At 46.2% G+C, this 26,197-nt stretch overlaps 1 protein-coding gene and 1 long non-coding RNA gene across 4 annotated transcripts in view; one reads left to right on the top strand and one right to left on the bottom strand.

Annotated features, from left to right (window-relative positions):
* Positions 1–1,882: 1,882 nt before the first annotated feature.
* Positions 1,883–26,197, top strand: part of LOC310830303 — a 32,228-nt gene continuing 7,913 nt past the window's right edge. The window contains exon 1 of the long non-coding RNA XR_014557562.1: positions 1,883–2,033. This is a non-coding gene — a long non-coding RNA (uncharacterized lncRNA). The remainder of the gene's footprint in view (positions 2,034–26,197) is intronic.
* The window catches only part of COL1A1 (collagen type I alpha 1 chain), a 44,492-nt gene continuing 23,984 nt past the window's right edge, over positions 5,690–26,197 (bottom strand). Inside the window, exons 32-51 of one of the 3 annotated variants that reach the window (XM_083709006.1) lie at positions 25,279–25,386; positions 23,907–24,014; positions 22,200–22,253; positions 21,967–22,020; positions 20,345–20,452; positions 20,195–20,248; positions 19,348–19,401; positions 18,221–18,382; positions 17,306–17,413; positions 14,594–14,701; positions 13,875–13,928; positions 13,606–13,713; positions 12,520–12,573; positions 11,981–12,088; positions 10,153–10,206; positions 9,881–9,988; positions 9,503–9,785; positions 8,460–8,650; positions 7,117–7,359; positions 5,690–6,025 (exon numbers count right to left, since the gene is read on the bottom strand). In XM_083709006.1, coding sequence (XP_083565132.1) covers positions 5,879–6,025; positions 7,117–7,359; positions 8,460–8,650; positions 9,503–9,785; positions 9,881–9,988; positions 10,153–10,206; positions 11,981–12,088; positions 12,520–12,573; positions 13,606–13,713; positions 13,875–13,928; positions 14,594–14,701; positions 17,306–17,413; positions 18,221–18,382; positions 19,348–19,401; positions 20,195–20,248; positions 20,345–20,452; positions 21,967–22,020; positions 22,200–22,253; positions 23,907–24,014; positions 25,279–25,386 — 2,268 coding nt within the window. In that variant the 3' untranslated portion in view covers positions 5,690–5,878. The remainder of the gene's footprint in view (positions 6,026–7,116; positions 7,360–8,459; positions 8,651–9,502; positions 9,786–9,880; positions 9,989–10,152; positions 10,207–11,980; positions 12,089–12,519; positions 12,574–13,605; positions 13,714–13,874; positions 13,929–14,593; positions 14,702–17,305; positions 17,414–18,220; positions 18,383–19,347; positions 19,402–20,194; positions 20,249–20,344; positions 20,453–21,966; positions 22,021–22,199; positions 22,254–23,906; positions 24,015–25,278; positions 25,387–26,197) is intronic. The other 2 variants (XM_083709007.1, XM_083709008.1) reach the window with 2 other exon arrangements.

Below are 26,197 nucleotides of genomic sequence, written 5' to 3' on the forward strand. Positions count from 1 at the left end.
GGCTTGCTGATCAGAAGGTCGGCAGTTCAAATCCCTGCAACGAGGTGAGCTCTCGTTGCTCGGTCCCTGCTCCTGCCAACCTAGCAGTTCAAAAGCACGTCAAAGTGCAAATAGATAAATAGGTACCGCTCCAGCGGGAAGGTAAACAGTGTTTCCGTGCGCTACTCTGGTTTGCCAGAAGCGGCTTAGTCATGCTGGACACATGACCCGGAAGCTGTCTGTGGACAAATGCCGGCTCCCTTGGCCAGTAAATCGAGATGAGCGCCGCAACCCCAGAGTCATTTGTGACTGGACCTAACGGTCAGGGGTCCCTTCACCTTTACCTTTTAGGGTAGTGATAAAGTGATAAAGTGGGATATCAAATCCAAACTCTTTTTCTATGATGTAAGTAATGGGCCCTGCCCGCTAGCCTGCTCCCTGAAGTATCACTGGTTTGCTCATTTTTATATATATATATATTTTTATAAAGATATTTATTAGGGTTTTTTATAAAAAATACAAAAATAATAAACAACATTCCTTTTGTCTTAACAAATTTTCAAACCTTTTTGGACTTCCTCACGGTTCCCGTTCACACTTACATTGTCAATACATTTTTCCAAGCAAATTATCATGTAATTTATAGTCGCTCTTTTAAATGATAAATAGCAATTCTTCAGCAATTTTTGTTTTCTAAAATCTCACTTATCTTCCAATTCAAATCCAGATTAGTGATGGCCAATTTTTTGTAATCAAGCACCCTTCTTAACATTCCACCAAATTACAATATTTTTGTAAATAAATCTTAAATTTCCTCCAATCTTCTTCAATCTTTTCTTCTCCCAAGTCTCGGATTCTGCCGGTCATTTCCGCCAGTTGCATATAGTCCATCAGCTGCATCTGCCATTCTTCCAGTGTGGGTAAATCTTGAGTTTTCCAGTTCTTAGCGATAAGTATCCTTGCTGCCGTTGTAGCATACATAAAGAATGTTCGGTCCTTCTTTAACACCTTCTGGCCGACTATACCCAGGATGAAGGCCTCTGGTTTCTTAGTGAAAGTAAATACTTTTTTCAGCTCGTTATATATCATTTCCCAGAAGGCCTTCACTTTCGGGCAAGTCCACCAGAGGTGAAAGAATGTTCCTTCATTTTCCTTACATTTCCAACATTTATTTTCGGACAAGTGGTATATTTTAGCAAGTTTAACAGGGGTCATGTACCATCTATATATCATTTTCATTACATTTTCCTTCAGAGCATTACATGCAGTGAAGTTCAGCCCAGTGGTCCACAACCTTTCCCAGTCTTCAAACATAATATTATACCCAATGTCCTGTGCCCATCTTATCATTTGCTCATTTTTATATATAGGGTGCCTACATTCTGCATGGACTGGTTGCCTGGCAACATGTGCAAATGGCTTTAGATACCTATTAGGTCCATAAATTACCATAGAGCATATATTCAGCACAAAAGAACAGCGATAATTTGTTGTTGACAAAGGACAGCTGGACATATATAGGGCCCCATTACCTTCAGTAGCTTAGGGCCTCATTAACCTAAATCCGGCCCTGCAATGGGCAAATGGTCTGACCCTGTATAAGACAGCTACACAGCAACATCAAGGCAGAAACTGCCGAGACTGGTTTTCACCCCACTCCATTTGGGCCTTGGGGTTTCCCAGACAGATGTTGGTTGTTTTGAAAATGCTCCATCCATCCTTTGTGTTTCCAAAAGCTTCTTATTCATGAGCAGCCGTCCGAGCGGCTGTGCTTTTTCCGCCTTCACAACCAGGCCTCTTTGGAAGGGGGCAAAATATCCACCGTGCGCATGTTTGCGCATGATGCCCTTGCTGTGCGTTTTCCCCTTTGACAAAGCACCCTTTGATGCAAAGAGCCCCTCTTCTCGCTAGCTCCTGAATGAGGACCATTGAACGCCGTCCAGCTTTCCTGGCGTGTGGGGAGAAGATGCCAGCTCTCGCGTTTGGTGAGGGAGGAGGAGGAGGGTTCTCTCCCCCCTCACACAACCTTCTCCCTCTCCTGTTTAGAGCGTCAGGTAAGCAAAAGGAATGGGAAGCTCCGTCTAGTTTGCAAAGATCTCAGAAATGCTGAGTACATGAGAGAGCTGGTAGGGTTTGAGATGGGCTGCAACTGGTGCATATCTGACATAATGGCAAACTGGAAAAGGAGACCAGGGGCAAGGATGGTTCCTGGACAATGGATAAGAGGAAGAAGAAACCCAAGGAAGAAAGGCTGGTGGATGTTGAGGTGAAGCAATGAGGCTGCGAAGCTTGTTCCTTCTGGCTTGGAGCATCTGCAGACAGGATCCCACCGCTTCGCATGTGCCTCCACAGCTCAGCCTTGAAATCTCTTTTCAGTGCCACGGATAAGTGCTTCTGAGCATGCACAGAGTGCCTTTTATTCCCCCCCCCCCAGCATCTCTCCCACACAGTTTGGATCGTTGGCACAAGGCTTCAAGGGTAAGATGGCATTGGCCACTAGGCAAACTCAAGCTCTGGCGTTTCACCCTCATAAATCACACTTTGCAAGAATGTATTGCAGGAGGGGAAGGTGACCATTGTAGTGTTGGCGCACTTTTTTTTTTTTTTTAATGGAACTGATATTTTGTTTGTGGGAGGGCAGATGGGCTTTTGGTTTCTGGAATTTGTTCAGTTTCCTTTAAAAGAAAGGTGTTCTCCGGCTCATAGAGAAGAGGGAGGGGGGAGAAATATATGAGGGGAGAAATGCAGGTGTGAAAAAGAAATTTTGGGGGTGGAATATTGTCAGAAAGTTTATTTGCTTTATAAGTATTTGTCGGAACTTAAGCCTCCTGCCTCGAGGAGTACCATCTTCCTCAGCATTTTGATAAGTATTCAGTTTTTATATGTCTTTTTGTCCAGAATTCATTGCCACTCTTTTATGAAACTGAATGGTTGGGTGGTGGGTTGGCTGTTTGCTTGTTTCTTCCAGCTCTCTGGGGGTTTTGAGATGGTGGGGAGGGAGGATTAAAAGAGAAATTTCATGGGGGCTGGAAACCAGCAGGGAATTCCTGCGGGGGCAAATGTCTGAGGTGAAATATCTGGAGACGGGGAGGGAAAAAATCAAATCAAAATGAATCTGTTGAACTGAGGATGAGGGTGGCAGCCAGGAGGACAGGTGTGGTGCATTTTTGGCTGGAGGAGCGTGACCCACGAAGTGACAAGAGGCATTTTTCTTCACAGGGACCTAAAATGACGAGCGCTTTACCTGCTTAAGTTTGTTTTTTCCGTCTCTCTGTGTTAAAAAATATGGGAGCCAGGCGGTTAGAAGTTGTTGAGACTAATAGCAGCATTGGGTGGGGCAGGGAACATATTGACCAGTTCTAGAAGAAGTTGTGGGGTGGGAGGAAATAACCAGGCATACAAGGAGAGAGTGAGGATGAGACAGGACCATGCAAAGGGAGAAGTTGTCAGAAGAACTAAGCGAAGGAACAAAACTCAGACTTCTTTTCCTCAGGCTACAGCATGCCCACACTGCGAATGTCAATTGGTGGGGCTCCCAGTGAGAAACGCAGGGACATGTTTCTCCCCAAAGCAAGGATCCTGTGGCCTTCAAGATCTTGCCGGACTACAAGTCCCACCATTTCTGACCAGGGGCTGATGGGACTTGGAAGTCTAGGAACATATGGAGGGCCTGGGCTCCACTTCCCTGACAGAAAATTATCTCAGTGCCCTCACACAACTGTGTCCTCCTTGGTTCCTTGAGGAAAGCCATGACAGTTAACAACAGGGCATTTTTTAATCTAGCCAGAACTCGCCGGAACTCAGTTCTGGCACCCTTGAGATGGGCGCCATTATAAGACAACAAGGGAGGTTTCATGGTGAGTTCCGGAGCACCTCTTTTTCTAGAAAAAAAATTAGCACTGGTTAGTAATGATAATTTCCCAAAGCGGCTCACGTTTTAAATGTTAGGCACACCAGTAAAAGTGCAGGAAGCCTTTGCCCCGTTCTCCCAACCGACGCCCTGGCCTTGCGTGACAGAAAAAGTCCGAAGAACAACCGGTGTGTTGGATCATTTCACATGCTTTATTTCAGCAGTCAAAATAATTAAAAACATCTCAAATTATTATACATATACAAAATAGGTACAGAATCTTCGGCCGCTCACACTCCCTACAACATCTGCCTTTTGTGAGAAAGAGAGGAATTATGGGTTTTTTGCTTGAGTCGGAAACCCAACGAAAGACAGAAAGTGGAGGGGGGGGGGAGAAAAAGGGAGATGAGGGGTGATGTTGGCAGAGCTGAAGAGAAAGAGGTGGATAAGAAAGGGAAGAATGAATCAGCAGCGAGGGAGGGCGATGAGCAAAAGTGTTTGCTTGTGGGATGGGACGAAAGATGGAAGAAAGAGAGAAAAAGAGAGAGAGGTGGTGATGGGGGGAAGAACTGAGGGAATGGGGGAGAAAATACAAGCCAAAAGAGAATCCACCTGCTTTACAAGAGAAAGACAGAAACTGCTGAGACCTTGATCCCTTGTAGCAATGTTTGATTTATTTTTTTCCTCATCCTCGATTTTTTTAATTATTATTTTTGCTTGTTAAAAAAGAAATAGCACCTTTTGAAAGAAAAAATTCACAAGTATCTCTGGGCAGCAAGGCATCCAGTTTGCTTTCCCCCCTCCAATAATCTCATTTCTATAGCACCAAATGGCCCCCTTTTCAGCAAAGCTGTGATCGGGGCGAGGTTTTTCTAGGTTTCGTCACCTCAAAAAATAAAAAGTTCATGGGACCTGAAAATTATTAACATAGCAGACTAAAAAAAAAAAAAGAAATATGAAAGACACAGGTAGCACCTTTATCTAAACCTGAAACTCTGCCCAGTTTCTTCCCCCCCCCTCCATGCAAGCTGATGCTAGTATTAAAAAAAAGACCCCAAAACTACCCCAAAGAACTTGAAAAAGACAATGGTGAGGTAGCCATCCATACAACAATAATATACATTTAAACATTACATTTTCTCTGCTTCCTGGTATTATTGGCCATTTTTTTCCTTCAGTTGCTCACCGACAAAATACTTAAAGCTCTTAAACCTGTCTTTCCCCCCCTCTACCTGATGTCTCTGAGAGGGAGAGGCACTATCACCTGGTCTTTTCCTTCAAACAGGTTTCTGTTTCGAAAAACCACTCAGTGCCACACCTTTTTTTTATGATAACTTCGCCAAATTTATCCCTGTTGCCGACTGAACAAAACTGAAAAAACCGTACATTTAAAATGGCTGAAAGAATCATCTTTTCAGTGGCATTGCTCCGAGTAAAAATAAAAAAGAGAGAGAAAGATAAATCTCTTTCTATCAGGTACCGGCAGAGAAAGATGGTCTATGGGTAGATTTTGGGATTTATTTATTATTACAGCTCTGGGCTGAGAGGAGGGGAGGTTATTTTTGATGGGCTTGTGATGGGCAGGTTCTACCACTAAGTTTAGTATTGCTCTGATTGCTGCCAGGAAGAAAAAAAAAACACACCAGATTTTCATACAGATGTATTTCAGGTGTTGCTTGGTTTCGACTGATTTTGTCATTTTGTATGGTTTTTATATATGTATTTTTGGAATGTACAAATATTGGTCCCACAATATTACTTGATTTTTTTTTTTTAAAGAAGAAGATAAAATCAAACCATTCTGTCTTTGGGGATTTTAATAATAATAATAAAGTCAAGCAAGTGGATGCACTTCCTTAATTATTTTTGAAAAGTCATTTATTTTTATTTTTTTGGTTTAATGCTTTTTTTGTTTTTTTTTTAACGGAAACAAAAATAGTTTTAGAGATGATGGATAGAAAAAGACACAAATTCAAGTCCATGTGAAATTTCCTTCTTTTTTGGCTGTTTTTTATTTTATTTTTTAAACTGTCAGGTTTCCTTTTGGGTTTACAAGAAGCAGACTGGTCCAATCTCAAGGCCGAATTCCTGGTCTCTGCCACCAATGTCCATGGGAGCCACATCAATGATGGGCAACCGGGAAGTTTTTGTTGTCTTGTATTCGATGACTGTCTTGTCCCAACTGCCAGTGTGACGCTGCAGAGGGAGGGAAAAATCAGAATTTAGAAATCAGAATTTTGTTTTTGGCTCCATAGACTTTTGAAGCTTCCCTCCCCACATCCAACCTGAACTTTCTCCCTGGTCAACTGTGCTCCTAAAAGCTGGCTCCTGCCCTCCCCACCCTGGATGCCCATCCCATTGTGCCACTGGAACACATAATTAATCTGGCATTTAGAACTTCAGGGATTCAGGGCACTGTGAGAGAAGAGGCAGAACCAACATAGAAGTTGGAGGATATGTTATGGTCTATCTTCTGCATGACCAGAATCCAGGTCCTTAAGTCCAGAGGAAGCCACCATGAATAGCCAGGGGGAGCAGTCACACCATCTGATCCATCACTGTCTTCTGGTGGATTTAAGCTACTCTGGACTCAGCCATCTGGACGTTCTCTTGCCTTGAAGGCCTTTTTGGCTCAAAAAGCAGGATGTGCCTTCAAATGGAAATACTAAAATGTCCAAGAGTCTGTCCCCGATACAGATGCCAAGAGCACAAGCAAGTAGGGACCGCTATACTAAGCGTGATACACCTATGCAGGTTCTGAGGATTTATTATGGCAGCAGTATGGAGACTGCGGCCTTCCAGATATTATTGGACTGTAACTCCCATCACTCCTGAGCACTGGTCATGGAGCTGATGGGAACTGAAGTCCAACAAACTTCTGGTGGGCCACGGCTTCCCCGCCCTGAGATCTTTCAGAGGGTTCTGCTGCTGAATAGGGCTATTCCATCCCTCATCTGCCACGCTTCAGCACTGAAAAGCACCCTGTGTATGTGTTTCCAAACATAGATAGGAATCACAGCACCGAGACGTCAACCTGCAGTCCTGACTTCCTCAGCCAGACCTGCCTACCCCTATTTCTCCCTGCCTCTGGCCATTCTTACATATGGCGTTTGTTTTTATATGGATTGACTCCCAGTTCCAAATCATGGTTTTAGCAGGAGGTATAGAGGGTGAACACCCCTGCCAGCTGCGAGTAAAACACTGCAGCTTATGCACAAGGTCTCCAGTCTGAGAGAGAGAGAATCTATTGTAACCCCCACCCCACATCTAAAGACCCAATCGCTCACCGTGCAACCATCCTTGGGGACTCCATAGAGGAAGCGGCTGTTGCCCTCTGCTCTGATCTCGATCTCGTTGGAGCCTTGGAGGAGCAGAGCGTTCTGCAGGTTGCCGGTCTCTGCGTTCATGTAAGCCACGCTGTTCTTGCAGTGGTAGGTGATGTTCTGGGAAGCTTCAGTGGACATCAACCGCAGGAAGGTCAGTTGAATGGAAACGTCAGCTGGGTCGGATCCCTCGCCACCATATTCGAACTGTCATTGGAGACGGAGGGAAGGAGGAAGCAAGGAATTGGTTAGCGCTCGCGTCATGTCCTCTAGGAACCCCACCCCCTGCTACATCTAGGAATCTAACCAGCTCCTTTGCTCAGAGGGCCGAGGCAGGAAGTAATGCAGTAATGGGCAAAGCCAGATAAGCTGACTGCTGCTTTAAGGAGCCAAAATCCAGCTTGGAAACAAATGAGATGTAGAGAGATAGATGAGGCAACAGGTATACATTCTCCTTGACAGACTGCTTCTCCAAGTTGTACCATCTGCAACTTCTTTGAGCTAGACTACTCCAGCATGCTAAGTCAAGGGACCTTTGAGCCCAGCTGAACCTCTGGAATATATCATTTGAAAATTGGCTATGCTTGCTTTTAACCAATGATCTTCCCCTCTCCCTTTTGCTTCCAAGTATCATAGAGTTGGAAGTGATTTGAGGAGCCATCAAGCCCAACTTCCTGCAAGCACCAGGAATTGTACTCCAAGGTGCCTTGGTCAACATAAATTCCCTCCTTCCTGTCCATTTTTCATCTATTGTGTTCAACATCCTTGGATAAAGGTTAGAAGTGGCATCAAGCCACCATCCAGGTCCTTCTTCTGCCTTGTGAATCAAGCCCATTCCAACGAAGCCCAATGATGCCCAGGCCTCCCTAGGCAACCAATTCCAGGGCTCTTCCGCCTTTTACAGCTAAAGGCCCTTTCTCAATGGGCAACTTAATCTTTCTGGTTACAATCTGAGCAGATTCCATGGCAGACATGGAAAGTCGACATGGATTTCTCAGTCTCATTGAGGCCACTCCTACCTGTGCATTAAGGTGATTATCTATTCTCAGTCTTTTCATCCTCTTGCTAAACAGTCCCAAAGCTTCCATTGAAACAACCAAGCAGTCACCAGGTTCTTCTGCCTGTGACATTCTTTCCGCACATGGAATTCATGTGGAATTTGTATCCATTCTAGTTCAGCAGGTGACTTGGAGGAAACCTGACCCTGAAATAACTCTCTCCGGTCCGAGCTCGGAATAAGGGATTGGCAGTCCCAGCTAAGCCACTTGCTGGTTAACTGTCGCTGCCTCACCGATTCCTGGTCTCACCTGGAAGCCATCGGACATGCTTTCGCCGAACCAGACGTGCTTCTTCTCCTTGGGGTTCTTGCTGGTGTACCAATTCTTCTGGGGGATGGTGGGCTGAGAAGCTTGGACACAAGTCTCTCCAGTCTCCATGTTACAGTAGACCTTGATGGCATCCAGGTTGCAGCCTTGGTTGGGGTCAATCCAGTACTCGCCTGGTGAGGAATGGGGTCAAGTGAATGGGGATGATGGAGAACGGATCACAGGAGCAAAACAAAACATCAGTTTACACCAACCTGATCTAAAAGGGGACTGGCCAACCATTTGCCCCCTCCTGCTTCTTCCCATCTCACAGATCCCACCCTCCATGCAATGAGTTCTCAGACTTGCCCAAGTGGGTCAGGAAAATATCTGCCCAAGCCTTACTCCATATAAGACGAGGAGGCAAACAGTTAAAAACAAAAGAATAGAACTACATATGTATGGCTGAGATGGACTTCAGAGAGCCAGGGAATAGGGGGAGGTGGATGTGTGTTATATAAAATAGATGGTTGCCCCATCACTTCCCAGCATTAATTATCTACACAAGAAATGACGTTCTGCTTCCTAAGCATATTTTTTTTTGTAGGAGAAGGGAGAGGGGCCAGAGAAGCTCTACAGCAACTTAGAAGGCCCACTTCACCCTTTAGGACCTAAGTAAATGCAAGTCACATTCTGCAGATAGAAGCTACTTGGGAGAATTAATCGTTCTGCTTGACTCAAGCATGTTATTTAGGGAAGAGGCTGTGAGAAAAGGCACCCAAATCACTGCCCAGTCAGCTCCGGTGGAAAATCCATTCCTGGCCCAGGACCTGAGAAAACAACTATATGCTTGGCTGTGCAAACAATCCTCAAGTGAAAGAGAAAGGTCAACATGGCAGAGAAGAGAGGGGAAGTGAGAAGATTGATATATGGGGAAGGAAAGAGCAGGGCAGAGCCATTCTGCCAACGGACGTGGTCCAGAAAAAAGGAGAATTCGTGGCATTTAAGAGATGCACCTGAGAATTGTTTCCCCCGACTGTACTCACCACTCTTCCAGTCTCCGTGGCACATCTTCAGGTCGCGGCAAGTGCGGGCTGGGTTCTTACGGGTTCCGTCAGGGCTGCGGATGTTCTCGATCTGCATGGACAGGCTCTTGAGGGTAGTGTCGACTTCCAGGTCGCGGTCGCGCATCACGTTTGCATCATCAGCTCTGTAGTAGCGGCCACCGTCGTGAGCTTTCTCCTGAGGAGGCTGGGGCAGGAAGCTGAAGTCAAAGCCGCCGCTGGGTGGACCTGGGGGACCGGGTGGTCCAGGAGGTCCGGGAGGACCCTGGAGAAGGAAAAGAAGAAGAGTTGGAGACAAAGATCTCATCTACCCATTGTGCTGATAACTATGAGCTTTGTACAGTGAGAAGGAATACGTACAGCAGGACCAACATCACCAGTGCGACCACGGGGACCAGGTGGGCCAATGGGGCCGGGAAGACCATTCAGACCGTCTTTGCCAGCGGCACCGGAAGAGCCAGGGGGACCCTGTCAGGAAGGCAGAACAAAAATGTACCATGAGTGAAGCTTTTGTTGTTAACATGAATGATGCAGCAGCAGCAGCAACAACAACAGGTGCATAGAAGGACTGAAGTCTAGCAATAATAGCTAATAGCTAAAATGCTGCGCTTTACAGCCCAATCCATACTTACTCTTGGACCAGCAGGGCCAGAAGCACCAGAGGGACCTTGTTCACCAGGAGAGCCCTGCACAAAAGAAAAAAAATTGTCAGTTTTGATGATCATCTGGGGGAAAACAGGTTTATTTAAATGGGAGAAAATGCAGTCCTGTTCAGTAACAGAGAGGAAGTATCAATCTAGCTTCTGTCCATGCCAATCTCACATGTGTTCCTTCATCAATCTACTCTTCCAAGTGGCAATGGGAACCATTAGGTTCACTCAGTACAAAATAAAATAAAATAAAATGATATCTATGCTGCCATATGTCTGGATTTTCCCAGACATTACTGGAATTTCAAAGGTGGAACTGACGTCAGGGAGGAAATTCCGAAAGGCGGCGCTTTGTCCTGGATCTTAGGCAAGTCAATAGAAAAATTGCTTTGGTGTGTGTGGGGGGGGGTGTCCTGGTTTTTACTTTTTGAAATATGGCAACCCTATATTTTTTTTAAAAAAGGTTTAATTCAGTACAATGGAAACTGGGTATATCTCAAATGGAAGCCTTTCAGCAATTAGATTTCTAGGTCATGGGTGGAAAGAAGGATAGGCAATATTTTTGTGGCATATTTTTCATGTGCCTTGCCCATGCTCGTCACAACTACTGGGTAGCATACTGTATTCGCATTTGGGACCAGGAAGAAATGTGTATCAAATGCAGATTGCTTTGAGGTGTGTGGAGATCTAAATACATCTTCTCCAATCTTGCCACTGTGTAAATAAGTGGCCTGCGTTAATGAGGGACCCGAAGGAAGCCACAGCAATCTAAGGCCTCCATCTTTAAAGTTCTTATTTCTTTGCCGCTAAGGTAGGCCCAAGCCTGCCTTGGCCATTGCTCAGTGACAACAACTATACACCGAGTGACAGCTGAGGCCCACTGCTGCTTTCGACCACATGGCAGGCTCAAAGCCTTTCTGGACGGAGGAATGCGTGGAACAAATGGGGATGTGCATGAATGCAGGCAAGCACTTATTTGCAAAATGCATGGCGTGACAAAACTGACATCTGTAAGGGGAAGGGGAAAAAATACATATGGGTAGCTGAAGAAATTTAGGAACAAAATTGTTGCTTGTTAGCCTGCCCTCTGTCTCTAAAAGTTGGAAAACTGGAATTACAAGTTTTGATTAAGTAAGTTGGTGCAATTGGAGATCTGGATGGAATTGTAAACGGAAGCCGATTAATGGGCGAGGGCTTTGGTGACCCTTCAAGGACCTGCAGTCGTACAGGCCAAATAGATGTCAAAGTTCCCCCTTTTCTTTCCTCCACCCCCCCGACTAGATGTTTCATTGAAAAGGCATCCAAAGGTGGAATTTCCTTGCAGAAAGCGACGGTAGCTTTTGCTCATTAAACAACTGGACCGAAATCCACCTGTCTCTGAATAGTGGCTAGTCAGAGGCCTCTGGGGAGTTCAGAAAACAGGGTGGGAAAGGAGGCAGGTTTCCTCTGAATGCAGAGGCTCAATTTAAGTTATTGTGGCTATTGAAAGAAAGGTCTGTCCTTCATTCTGTTCCAGACCGTCTTAAGCCACAGAAATGAGACAGGAAAGTTCTAGCTCTCTAGATCAGAGGTGCAAGGCTCCAATTTGTGTGAGGACATTTCTCTCCTTCACGAGGACTAAAGCCTTAAAGCAAGACCCTCCAGGTGTCCCTATTTTCCAGGGATGCCCCTGACTTAAGAGAAGCTGTCCCAGTTTCTGATTTGATCCCACTTTTCCTTAGGACGTCCCTATTTGAGAAATGTCAGAGGGTATCTGTGACGTCTGGAGCTTCTCTACATCAAAAATGGCAAAGAGCTTTCTGGTACTTACAGGGGGGCCAGGGGGACCCTGGAGACCAGAGAATCCTCTGTGACCCTTCATTCCTCTGTCACCTTGTTCGCCAGTCTCACCCTTGTCACCACGAGCACCTTGTGGGCCCTAGAAACGGAAAGCAAGATTTTAATTTTAATTTTTAAAAATTGGCTTATTGGGCTTTCACAAAGGAGAAAGGAAGGAAATGCCTATCAGCAAGTCTCTCTGCGTAACTCGGGATATGAACTTGGAGTGCTTATTTCTAGTTGTATTTCAACCATAAGGCAAAGGTAGCAGAGATCATACAGACAGGAAGTGTCCAAGTATATCCATTCAGCCTTACTGAATAGCATATTATATATTCTACCAGTATAACATAGCTGAGCTGGTAGAGCACGAGACTTACTCTCACGCTCATGGGTTCAAATCCCATGCCGGGCAAAAGATTCCTGCATTGCAGGGGGTTGGACTAGATGGCCCTTATGGCCCCTTCCAATTCTATGATTTTATGAAAAGAAAGAGAGAAAGAGAGAGGACATTTCAAAGCCCAAACTTACTGCAGGACCACGAGCACCAGCAGGGCCAGCGGGGCCAGCAGGGCCAGCGGGACCCTAGAGGGAAGGAGAAAAGGAGAAAATGTATATATCATCGCTTTTAAAATTCCGCATGTAATTGAGCATGCAACTTATTCCTTTAGTCGCCCAGTCCTTGGAAGGGAGGGCAATCACAGCAGGAAGAGCCTGAGTCTGTCTGTAGAGTCTGTCCACCTATCTGTCTATCTGTTTGTTGGATTGTTGGTTGTAAAGTGTTTTCACTACAGCAGCCAGCCTGATGCTTAGGATGTGTAGGTGGGCATATATGGCCACCAGATGGCTGCATCCACCTTGCTGAAACTAAGCAGATTTAGGTCTGCTCAGGATTCGCACGGGGGACCACTTGGGAACCCCCGTGCAGACTGCCTCGAGTTCCAAAGACGAAAAAGGCAGGATATAAGCACGCCAACGAATAAATCTGGGAGTTGTCTATTCCTGCATTTGCTAGCGAGATCCTGGGATGTTCCATAGGATTCGAGCGGAAGATATTGCTCCCTGGGTTTGACCACCCCCTGCTTAGAGAGTGGAATCGGAGCACGTTAAGATCACAAATGAGTGACCTCATTAATCCTCTGGCAGAGTTGCAATAAGGATGGGGAGAGTGTAATGGAAGAGGTTCCCCCACGGCGCTCTCATATGGCTCGAGTAATTATTTCGAACTAACAAATGAGGAGCCATAGGTGGATGCCAATCCAAGTTAATTAAAGCAGCGTGAAAGAGAGCCCCTTTAGCGAATCTGAGCACAGGACCAGAAGTGTTCCACGTTAATTAGATACGAAGGCACGCTCCTGAAATATGTAAGATCCTGAAACCGGGTGTGGAGGGTATGCCTACTTCATCTGCAAATGGATACCCATCTTGCCTGCATCTTTACTGATTGTGAAAAGGGAAAGTTGTGAATGACTGGCATTATTTCAGATCCACTGATCTGAAATAAGTCGGTTTACATATATGTGGCCTAGTGGGATTTGGAAAAATGAAGGATTCAGAAAACTCCCACCCGCCCGCCACATTTTGCGTTGTAGCAGAAGGAAAGGAAGCGCCACTTACAGTCTCGCCGCGGTCTCCATTCTTGCCAGCAGGGCCAACTGGGCCAGGGGCACCAGGGGCACCGGGAGCGCCAGGGGCACCAGCTGGGCCAGTCTCACCACGATCACCCTGTTTGGGAAAGGGAGAGGCAAGAAGAGGTGATCAAAGCTCAGAACCAGTGTGCGTTTGTGAAATCAAGTCTTTCGTTTTGCAAAGTTATCGGACCTGGGTCTTGCGACACCAGCCCGTTCCGGACACCTGCTGCATACACACATGCATGTGCAACTCACCTTGGGACCAGCAGCACCATCGCGACCGGGAGCACCTTCTGCACCAGGAGAGCCCTGTCAATCAAGAAGAAAGATGGTGAGACTGAGATCACGGCGGCGTTGAAACTCTAGAACTCTCTAGCTACCAATGGGGGATCTAGAACTGATTTAAAACTATTCAGCTCTGTAACTGAACTATATCATTCAATGCACATCTACTAGTAAGGATTTACAGACATACGAAGTTGCCATATGTCGTTCTACCCAAACACTGAAGTCCAGCGCTGAGGGCCTTCTGGCGGTTCCCTCATTGTGAGAAGCCAAGTTACGGGGAACCAGGTAGAGGGCCTTTTCGGTAGTGACACCCACCCTGTGGAACGCTCTCCCACCAGATGTCAAAGAAAACAACAACTACCAGACTTTTAGAAGACATCTGAAGGCAGCCCTGTTTAGGGAAGCTTTTGATGTTTGATGCATTACTGTATTTTAATATTTTGTTGGAAGCTGCCCAGAGTGGCTGGGGAAACCCAGCCAAATGGGTGGGGTATAATAATAATAATAATAATAATAATAATAATAATAATAATAATAAACTGAGGAGGACTACTGGTCTATCTAGCAGTATTGTCTATCCTCTGTAAGGACAAAAACAATTGGGCACCATATCTCCAAGGTCTCAGGCAGCAGCCTGCTTGAACACCCTTTTAACAGGAGATGCTAAGGGAATTTGGAAGACTTGCCTCACGTCCAGATTCACCAGGGGGTCCGGCCAAGCCAGGTGGTCCCATTGGGCCGGGAGGACCGCGTTCACCAGAAGGACCAGATGGGCCTTGTTTGCCAGGCTCGCCCTGTGGAGATCAGTCCCATTTAGAACAAAAAGAAGCCAGTTGTTGAGATACAGAAGGAGGTGGGAGGAAGACAGCAGGAGAGGAATCGCATTCACACATCATGCTTGACCACGGTTAACTACAGTTAAAAAGAGCGAAAGAAGGAGCCTAGTCCAGGCAGAGTTTGAATTCTGTTCCCTGGGGTCTCAGAAAGCACTAAAGTAGAACTTTCAATGCATAGGGTTCTGTATCACTTGAAATATATAGCTCTGCATTTCAAAAGTGGGGAAGCATCTGTTCTATAAAGCATGGGCTAGTCTCAGATAATAGATTTCTATGGAGTTTTGTTCTGTAAGGCTTACATCACTTTCCTAGATACCGCAGAACCCAGAGCACTGTTCTATTTATGAAAGCTTGCTCACTTCCTGGTATTGAGACTCTAGGAAGTTTTTTCAAACCAGAATTGCATTTTACATTTTACAAATTGAATCTGTTTCAGCTTTGAAAACTGAGATTTATAAAACACTTTGCAAAACCAGTTTTTTTTGTCTTCTTGATCAATGCTTAAGGCAACAATATTAAGTTATAACTGACCAAGTTCAATATTTTAACTCCTCCCCACTTTGTCCCCTATCCTATACCCCTTAATCCAACTACATCTTTAGCAGTCTAGGCTGTGAGACAAATCCTCATTAAGAGATGACAAAGTCAAGATTTGAAAACAAGTTTGAGCTAGAAGAACTTGTTTGAGAATGTTCCCCCCCCCCCGAATTCTTTTCATTTCCAGTACACACAACTGTGGGGTTTTTTCTGTTCTGGGGAGCTGTGGATGGTTCTTTTAAAACAGAATTGCAAAAATTAGTGAGCTGCTTCTAAGAAACAGCTGCACTCCACAAAAACAAACAAACACCTGCCCTTAAAACACAGAAAACATGCCAAATGCATTTCAAAGGCCTAGCAAGATGCTCAGATTAAAAACCTGAACAGATGAATGTTACTACATCTTTCAGGACGTCCTGTCTCAGGGCTTACATTTAATATGATCAACAGGATTCCCTAGAAATGTTTCTTACTTTTGACAATTCACAGAACTTGTGGTTGAATGATAAGTCTTTTTGATGAGGTAGGGAAGATTTGGAACTGAATTCCAGGGTTTAGCCTTCACTTTTCAGCAATTCGGCCAGGGGCTGTGCAGGTATTTGTGAGCAAGCTAAATTAATAAACAGTGCTTTGTCTTAGCTCATCCAGACTTCCTTTTGGGCCGTGTTTCTGGGCACAGGTCCACATTTCAAATCTCTGTGTTAGAGCATTTTGTTGTTGTTGTCCTTGCGCTTTCCTTGCAAAAACCCACTCCGAACTGCTGAATTGGAACAAACAGCAATCTACAGAAAACCTGAATTGCTGTTTGTTCTGATTCAGCTTTAAAGAGCAGGTTTCCCTGGGGGAATACAGAGCTTTAAAGTGCAGGACTTGTGCCTAAGAAAGCCCGGGGCAAAAGGTAAGTGTAGGTAAGCCCATAGATGTAATATGGAAAACATGTTGCTCTGTTTCTACAGGATAATGATATTGACCTTTTATTTTATTTTCATTCTTGGCCTTGGAGGAAACAAAAGTGATTATCTGGGTTAATGCACACTCATACTGCCACTAAGGAAAACGACGACAGAGCCCATAGTTATTATGCATTATATTAGGAGCAGAAACAAAGAGCAGCACACGGATGAAAAGAAGCCTTGCTTTGAGACCCGAGTTGCGATCCAAATCCCTCGTATCTGCAGATGTACCGCTGATGCTGACTTCCATATAAATGTGTTTAGCACAAGAGTGCTGAAGACTAAACATGAACCAGCAACTCAAATTGAAACTTTGCTGTGCTTCCTCCTCTTCTTTGGGCCTCGTATGCCAAGCATAGACTTCAGGCTGAGTCATCAGACACTGAAGTATATTGTCAGGGAGAGGCGGGAGTCTGAAGGGAAGGGCAGAGGAGGAGAATGATCCAGGGGAAGGGCCAGTTATCTGTGATGTTCTGTGCCACCAATGAGGCAGCGGAGAAAGGAAGCGGCTGGGCAGTCAGAGACAGGGGAACAGCTGCAGGGAATCGAATCTCCTCTGTCCCCTCCTGCACTGTCTCCAAGGATGAGGAGGGGCTTAAAGGGACAGGAGCAGCCGGGCATGACACGCAGGAAAAGTCACTGGTTGCTTGCATGTACCATGTCCCAAGGTGGTGGGGGTAAATGGGCTGGAGGAGGCATGGTGCACTGCTGCTGCAACTGCTGGGACAGACCACAGGTCTGAAGGAGGACCTGTTCAGCTAGCTAGATTCTTGCACCTTCAGAGTTGATGCAATTGAGCGCTTTGCCAATTGATAACTAAACTTCTAATTGCGGGCACTAGGTATACTTGGGTCATAGATTCCAGTTAGACTCAGGGTGTGTGTGTCTATTTTGCTTTTATGTATCCTTGCGTTTTCAGCCTTCTATGAGGCTGAGTCCACTTAAGAAACATTCCCCCTCAAATAAACATTTCCTCACTGTTCCCCAGCCCACAAACAGCAGCCCCAGAAGGAAACTGAAGCCAGACTTTCTGCGCAGAGTTGTCAGAGAAGAGCTGAAGGGGAGCACTCACAGATGGTCCGGGAAGACCAGGGAAACCTCTCTCGCCTCTTTGTCCAGGAAGACCGACCACACCACGCTGTCCAGCAATACCTTGTGGGCCAGGAGTACCAGGTGCACCCTAAAGGAGGAAAATGGACATGAGCATGAGATGTCGACAGAGAAGATCCTGGCTAGAAAAACACATTTCATTTTTGCCAGCATTGTGCTGCACTGCAAAAGGGTTGGAGGCGAGCTGGGCATAACCCAGACACTGTGGAAGGACGTGTGGATCCAGAATTGGCCTCCACGGTCACTTACAGACTCACTGTTAAACCGTGTTTATGGAAGACAATCTTACTCAGCTACAAGTGATGGCCAAAGAAGAAAGAAGACCCCAGACAGGCTGGGAAATAAGAACATGGTGGGCTTGCTTGAAGGAGAAGAACTGTTGGATGTCCTGACTCCACTTTACGTTGTGAATAATGCCCAGGGGGCTTTCTACCCTTGCCTAAAGGAACCCACACCTTGTTGTATCTTGGCTGGCTAGGGGATTTTTCTTCAGGCTCTCTTTAAGCAAAGTGTGACCACGCATGGCAAGGACTACCTTTTCTACTGAAAAACATCCCACATTTTAAAAAAACAAACACTTGGCAAGCAACAATCTGAACGAATGGATCTGGTCTCTAATGTAGGAAGCCATTATGTGGCATTTCAACGATGCTCACTAGAACATCGCCACTAAAGAGGTGCAGCCATAAAGATCTGCACAAGCAGTGGGAAATTCCAAAGCCAATTTAAGGCAGAGTAATCGTTAACATGGCAGCTGGGCTGCCATCAGGGAGCCAGATGTTGCGACAGGGAGATAACCCCATGGAGGAGGCGCCCAACTTTGGCTCGAGCAACCCCGTTCAAGAGGAATGAAAGGTAAGATGAGGCATTTACTTACAGCAGGTCCATCGGAACCAGGAGAGCCCTTCTCGCCAGGAGGTCCGGGTGGGCCAGCAGGTCCAGCTTCACCAGGGCGTCCAGCAGGTCCAGTCTCACCACGGGGTCCTTTGGCACCTTCCTTTCCACCAGGGCCTGGGGGGCCGGGAAGGCCGATGTTACCCTTTGGGGGAAAGAAAAGAGGACAAGGAAATCAATGACACTCACAGGCCATGTGTTGAGTTTGGGAACAGTGGCTCACAAATGAAGCATCTTTGAAGGACCCCCACCCCACCCCAGTGAGGTTCTAGTAGGTCACTGAGAATGAGAAGGAGTTTCCATCCCACCAGCTAGATTTTGCATTGGGTTGCATGTTCCTAGAGACAGCCAAAAGCTTGGGCCACCGCATTTTGAATCAGGTGCAGCTCCAAGTAGAGCAAACTGAAACGAAAAGCCTGCCCATGCTTATGTGACAGCGTCATTTAAATGCCGTGGTTTGCTCCAGCAAATCCTGTGGACTGCAGTTTTGGCGAGGATGCTGAGAACTTAATGCTAAAAGATCCTTGGCCTCTCCTCCCCAGCTGCAATTCCACGAAGAAGGAATGGCCATTAAGATAGTGGTATAAACATACTTAGAGATTCTTGTGTGCCATAATAATCCACAAGGCCCAACAATTTCTGCTATGTCTGAAGACTGGATTTTTTTTATTGTGGGGGGGATGGGGCTAAAAATTTGGGGGAAAAACCCTGGATATCCAGTTTGCAAACTTGGGGAGTATAAAAATAAAAGTGGATGTACAAAGACTACTTGAAGGGGGTTGGACTAGATCACTCTTGTGGTCTCTTCCAACTTTTCCAATTCTATAAGGAATGCTTCTGGTTCGGACTAAAACCATTGTATATATTTAGATAGGAATTGATTCAGCACTATTCTCAATCTGTATCTTTTCCACCTTATGGCCCTCTTTTCCCATCCTCTCTGCTTCCAAGAGAGTCAACATATATCTTTGTAGGTCCTCTAATGTAGGCTCTAAGGAACTTCCTACTGAGCATCCTCTCCCGCCACCAGCCACCTGGGGGTTGTGTAACAGCTTTCTAAATTGTTGCCCACAATGCCGGCATGTGTGTGTTTTGTGGTTGGGTACTTACAGATGGGCCAGGGGGTCCGACTCTTCCAGCAGCTCCGGGGAATCCAGTAGCACCCTATGAAAGGAACGGAAGAGAAGGTTCCTTTTCAATAACTCCTCCCATACCAAGCAGGAACTGTACGTGTGATTCTAACACAGATTCCCCACTCAGCAGGATCCTGCAATGGATTTCGTCTTAATTTCTCAGTTCGGCAACCTCTTTGCAATGCCAAAGCTCCTTGCCACAGAAAGATAATGATATCTCAGCTCTTCTAGCATCTTGTCACTACTGCTTCCGGGTATGCAGAAAAAGGATGTGAATTTTATTTTATTATTTGTTTCTACTAGCTAGAGATCCTCATACATCATGCAGCCAAACCAGTTTGGATGACGTGATCGAGGTTAATTGCATTGCAATCAGCTCGTGCTTAATTTCAGCCTAAAACCTGCCGGTGGCAAGCTCTGGAATGTGATTCCCCCACCCCCTTCTTGTGTGTTAGATGGGTTTAGGCTAGCTAGTGAGAGCCTCTGAACATGCACAGAGACTTTTCCTCATCACAGTATAGCTGGTCTGCTGTGAATACCGATTAACTATTTTGCATCAGGTACTGAAGAGCCCTGTCTTGCCCACCTCACATAGACTGTGATCTTTCTGGGCAAAGGTTGCACGATCCCTTCTGTGGTTCATTTCTGCAGCCCACTGCTGCAGCCGAGAGCTGCATTAGTTTTCTAACCCACGATCTGCTTTAAATGTCCTAGGGTGATGAACTGGGAGCGATTTCCTTAGGATGTGAAAACTCTGAGTTTCGAACATGAATGCATTTTTGACTCGCACCCAGCTTAAGAATGCAGAAGAAGAAGGTACTCACAGGGGGTCCTGCACTTCCACGAGCACCTTTGGGTCCAGGAGCACCAACAGCACCCTGCAACAGGCAGGAGGGAGACAGCGTTAAGCCAAAGGCTGATGGAAGGTGATGGGTTCACAAAAGAGATTGGGGTGCAACAAGAGGATCACTTACAGCGGGTCCGGGAGGTCCAGTGGCACCAGCAGGTCCGGGAGGACCAGCATCGCCTTTAGCACCAGCATCACCTTGTTCACCTTTAGCACCAGGTTGTCCATCAGCACCCTGTGGAGGTAAGAGCAGAGCAGGTGGTGGTGAGTTACAGAAGGATGGAAAAGGAAAGACGTATCTACTTAAGATGGAAGGTATTAATGGATCTTTCTCTGCATCGTCCAAGTACATCTGACTAAAGGATCTCATTGTGCCAGGGGAGGTTGGACTACATTGCTTCTGATAACCTGCTAGGTGTGAATCAAACAGGAAGAGGCAGCATGAGAAGCAAGGTTTGCTCAACCTCGAACAGGGAGAGTGCAAATGGAGAGGAGGGTTCTCTATCAGGTTTGGGAGATACAGTTCCCAGTCTCTCTCAGTTACATAGTGGAGTCAACCCGGTTGCAGTTCAGCTTGGGACATAGGGAAATCCAGGTTCGAATGCCCATTCCTCAGCTTTGGGTTCAAGCATACCTTTCTCACAGTTTAATCAACCTCAGGGGATTTGTTGGGAGGACAAACAGGATGAGCACTTGCAAAGCAACTGGCAGATCCATATGTCGTCAAGAAACAGCATGGAAGCCAAATCAACTTGTGATTTACTGTCTTGACTGACCCAGTTCTTTAGTAGCACTACACTCAAGTTCACCCAGTTCTGGAAAATACTCCTAAAATGAATTCAAGTAGGACATGGAGGATTGTTGTCTGGGCTCCTATTTTATTTATTTTAATCGTGCCCCACCTTGTTCTCCAAAGGACCTCAAGGTGGCAATGCAAGTGGTGAAAAGTGGCATAAGGCACTGAAAAAGGCACTGCTGGGTTGAATTTGCCATCCCAACACCCAACAGTGCACTAATTAATGCCTGCTTGATTGCTGTAGTTAGGAGGAAGGTAAGGGAGAACTGAATTGTTCTTCCAAGCCTTATGAGGAACAGTTGAAGGAACTGTGTATGTTTAGCCTGGGAAAGAGGAAGCTGAGAGAAGGTATGATAGCCATCTTCAAATATCTCAAGGGCTGTCACGTGGAAGATGGAGGAAGCTTGCTTTCTCCTGCTTTGAATGGTAGGACTTGAATCAATGGCTTCAAGTGACAAGAGAGGAGATTCCAACTAAACATCAGGAAAAACCTGACAGTAAGAGTTGTTCTACAGTGGAAAGGTCTCCCTGGGAAGGTGGGGAACTCTCCTTCCTTGGAGGTTTCTAAGCAGAGGTTGGATGGTCATCTGTCATGGATGCTTTAGCCGAGATCCCTGCATTGCAGGGAGCTGGACTAGAAGACCCTTGGCGTTTCTTCCAACCCTACAGTTCTATGATTCTATGAATATACCCCAAATTGGGACTATTTTCTTTACTTTATGAGCGCTGCTAACTGAGGAATTGCAATGCCTGGAACGTATAACTTTCTCCTACCAGAGATCACTTCATAACAATCTACAGGTGCTTCTGGTCGCCAACCTTGCCTGTCAACTGTTGTCACTTGTTTGCCACAATGTGCACCAACATGGAAGGATTGTCCACTCTGCACCTGACACCCAACATGCAACGAATCAACAGTTTGATGAGAACTGAACACTTGTCATCATACTCACAGGGGGGCCGGCAAATCCAGCGGGTCCGGCAGGGCCAGGCTCACCACGATCTCCCTGGGAAGGAAAAAGAGACAAATGCATTTGGTCAGTGGTGATGAGAGGAAGGGCCAAAGGACGAGAGAAGGTGATAAGGATGAGATCCCTGCGTTGCAGGGAGGTTGGACTAGATAACCCTTGGGGTACCTTCCAACTCTACAATTCTATGTTTCAAGGATGGAAAAGAAAGTACTTACGGGAGCACCACGAGCACCGGTGGGACCAGCAGGACCAGCAGGACCAGCTTCACCCTGGTTGAGAAAGAAAAGAAACAGAGATGAGGTTAAGCTCCAGGGAACCGGGAAGAACCACGAAAGGTGCTGTAACACAAGTAGGAAAAAAGCACCAAAGAATCCCAGGATGCATAGCTCAGTCAGTCGAACACAAGACTCTTAATCTCAGGGTTGTAGGTTTGAGCCCCACATTGGATGAAAGATTCCTGCATCACAGAAGGTTGGACACAAGATGACCCTTGTGATCCCTCTTCCAATTCTACAAATCTGTGATCTAAAGCTGCAGAATCCTACTGGTTAGTTACGTTCCTCTCTTAGACCTTGCTACTCTCACCAGTTTGGATAAATGCCTCTTTTTCTAATCATGTACACACTGCCTCGCATGGAGGCCTAAGTTCAACATGTGAATTGAAAAACATGAACCGTTTGCCTTCATATCTAGCAGAGCGTGAGAGAGCCATTGAGTTTTATGGTATGAAAACAGGAGGGGGAAAGCTTATTAGTGACAAGTTGGAAGAACAAAATTGGGGAAGGATGGGGAAAGATCATGGCTCAGTGGTAGAGCACATCCTCTGTAAGCAAAGGGTTGATCCTTGATACCTGCCTGAAACCCTGGAGAGGTGGTGCCACTCACTGTGGACAATACTAAGCTAGATGGATCAATGGCGCTTGGATTGTATGAGGCTGGAGAGGGGAAACTAGAAGGCTGGTCATGTCCATACCTTTCAGCCTAGCCTATTCGTAGGACCTGAAAGCATCCCTAAATGGTGTACACGATAAAGCACGTTGAGCTGGGGAAATCCTTTAGCTGCGTAGTAAGGGTGGCCTATAAGACAATGTGACCTGCAGATGATCACCTGTCGGCCCATTGCTCTCATCCATGCAATTCTGCAGGCAAAAAGAAGCCCTTTGTCCCCATGTGTTCTTTCCACAGCCAACAACCTTCATCCAGTGTCCTTCCCATAGGCAGGATGCTGTTGTGGAAGTTGTAGCCTCAGCCAGCGATGGGTGTCCAAGTGGCATCAAGTGAATAAGGTGAGGAGGAAGGGGCTAAGCTCTTCTCCCCAGTGCTCCACTCCAGATTGACCTATCACTGAATCTAGTTGCTGGCCACTGTTTTAATTTCAAACTAGCCCCTGTCAAATCAGCTCTGGTCCATGTGGACACGAGCTAGAAAGGTTCTGATATAGAGCGACATTCCACTAGCGTCTTGCTCTCTGCCCAAGCCTAGCCCAGCTGACCTCATAGAGATTGAGGGCTTCAGATGAAGCCAGTCATCATAGGCTAAAATCCCAGGATCAGGATCCAATAAGGGCACACAATGCTGAGATTCTCATACTTGGGAAAGGGGGCTGTCCCCATGGCTGCCTTGTTCTGGCCGTCAGCATGTAGGGTGGGGACACTGAGCTGACTAGAAGGGGCCAGGTTGGATCTCTGCATCCCTATGCCATCAGAACACCTGGTCAGGAAAGAGTTGCCAACTGCCTTTGTCTCTCCACTGCATGCTTTGCAAAGGAGTGGCGTCAAAGCCCAAGTCGAAAGACGCCAAATAGCTCCCAGCTCATTCACAAATTTGTTAATATGCCAGAAAATGCACCTAGACATCTAACAATTGGAGATCACTAGACCTTTTTCTGGAAAAGAGGTACATAAAGTCAGTGAAGCACTTGCCTTGTCACCAGGAGCACCAGAAGGTCCAGGTGGGCCAATAGGTCCAGTCAATCCTCTAAGTCCATCCTTGCCAGGAGCACCATCAGCACCTTTGGGACCAGTGTCACCCTAGGAGGAAGGAGAAACAGAGCAGACCATGAAGCACAGAAAGGAACAGGCTGGTGCAAGAACCGGGAGGAAGAACTCTCTGTTGACGATACAATGTGTCTCATATCTGAAGGTCTTGAGAGACATCCAACCATCTAGCAGAATCTGCATTAGGATGTCAATCCGAGTTTGGCACAAGGGAATTTATCTCAAGGAAACTGATGGAAGAAGTACTAGGTGCTGGATAGCACCCCGAGATCTGCCCTTCATTCCAAACTCTTAGGCCAACCCTGAAGGCAAAGGCCTGCAAGCCAGAGGTGGGGAAACTGTGCCCCTCCAGATGTTGAGTTTCTATTCATCCCCAGCCAGCGTGGATGATGGTCAGGGATGGTGGCAGCTATAGTCCAGCAACATCTGGAGGGCTGCATCCTTTTGTTTTGGCCATACAGAAGGGAAGAGTCGTCTGCCCACTGGATATTTTAAGGAGGAGAGTTTCTAAATACCAGCGAGCAGAATTTAATATTATCTTCCTTATTTCCCACATTACGATTCTGTCAGCAGTCTACTTCAAGTAGAGGAAGGTCTGGGGGCAGATCACAGGCCTTGCATGGAGAAGGCCTAGGTTAGATTTCTGCCTTTTTTTTCATTTTTTAAAAAAGGATCCCATGTGCTGGGAGTGGGAAATGTCTCAGCCAGATATGGTGGAGCTCTGTAGCCAGCTGGAATAGACAGAGTACTGAGCTTGATGGACCAGTTCCCTGACACAGTGTAAGGCAAGTCCGGATGTTACTTTTCCACAAACTTCCCACCCAATTGAAATGGTGTGTTACAAAGCTAGTCAATAGCCCAGTGCATTTTCCTATCACTTTCAAGTCCTGTTTTGGAGGGAAGTGGTTGTGTTGCCAAACAACACCAAACACATTTCAATTGCACAACCTGAGTTTGTTGGTGTGCAGTTAAATCCCACCTGCAAAACAGCAACAACCTTGCAAGTGACCTCCTGTTTTTATTAAGTCTTCCACCCACTGGCCCCCTATGACCCTCATATGAGTCTGTGGGCATGAGGACCTGTGTCAAGATTATCTCTGCACAGTTGCAGTAATGGTGAAAGTGGGCTGAAGAGAGATACGAGGAGAAGTTGGGAAAGCCTCCTAATTGGAGGGTTATATTTGGAAGAGTCAGGGGGCTGTTGCCGTTGTTGTTTGCTTATTCGCCTTCTTTATAGGTTGGTTAAGTTAGTGAGCTGCCATTTTGATGGCATTGTTTCCAAGGACCAGATACTTACTCTGTCTCCCTTGGCACCAGGCAGACCAGCAGCACCACGTTCGCCAGGCATACCCTGAAGGCCAGCAGGACCTTGGTTTCCGGGGGCACCAGGAGCACCGGCATCACCCTAGAGGAGCAGAGCCAAACAAACACATATCAGAAACAGAGCTAAGATACCAGGCCCAGCATAGATGGCAGCACCTAAACCCTTCTGAATTCTGTCTGTCTGTCTCATACACATTTGCAAAACAACATTTATTTATTTTTCAGATTTTCAGTCTATGCTAGGGAAGAAGAGCCTTGTTGCACCCAGGAAGGCAGTGATTCAGAGGGATTGGGTAGATGATACTAAGGATTCCTGAACGTGCCCATGCCAAGGCAAATCCATTTCTTTCTTATTTGCTTTAGGGTGCAGAAGTTGCCTTGCTTGGAGTGAAATGTGCCTCTAGGTTCTGAAGGGAGAAAGAAGGTCCCAGAGCTTGCCCCATGTGGTCTGGCTAACGTAATAAGGCAGCAGAATGGAAGCTGTGTCCTGCTTCATGGCAGATGCTTGGTTGGATTCCAAAACTTAGCCCAGCCCTGGTGAAATGAAACAGCTCAGCTGTGGGTCTCTACTCCTGATTTGCCCAATATCCTTATAACCTCTCTTCCTGTGCGTGTGGAGATGCACTATTATCAAGTTCCATAAGCTCATAAGAGGACCCCAAATACTACAGGTGCTCCCACTCTGTCTTAAGCTGGTGAGCACTGTACATCAGCTTGGTTGAGAAAACAGGAGTTGTGAGGGGATGCCTCAGAAGGCATAGATTGTTTCCTTCACCTCTTGATTTATAGATGTTTTGTTGCCTACGTGGCTCAAAACCTAACTCTGATCATTTGAAAAAATCCCAAGCATCCAAGACAGATTTTTATATTTGTCATGCAATATATTTTCAAGG

The sequence above is a fragment of the Podarcis gaigeae genome, assembly GCF_964106915.1.
Source record: "Podarcis gaigeae genome assembly, chromosome: 13".
Classification (NCBI taxonomy): Eukaryota; Metazoa; Chordata; class Lepidosauria; order Squamata; family Lacertidae; genus Podarcis; species Podarcis gaigeae.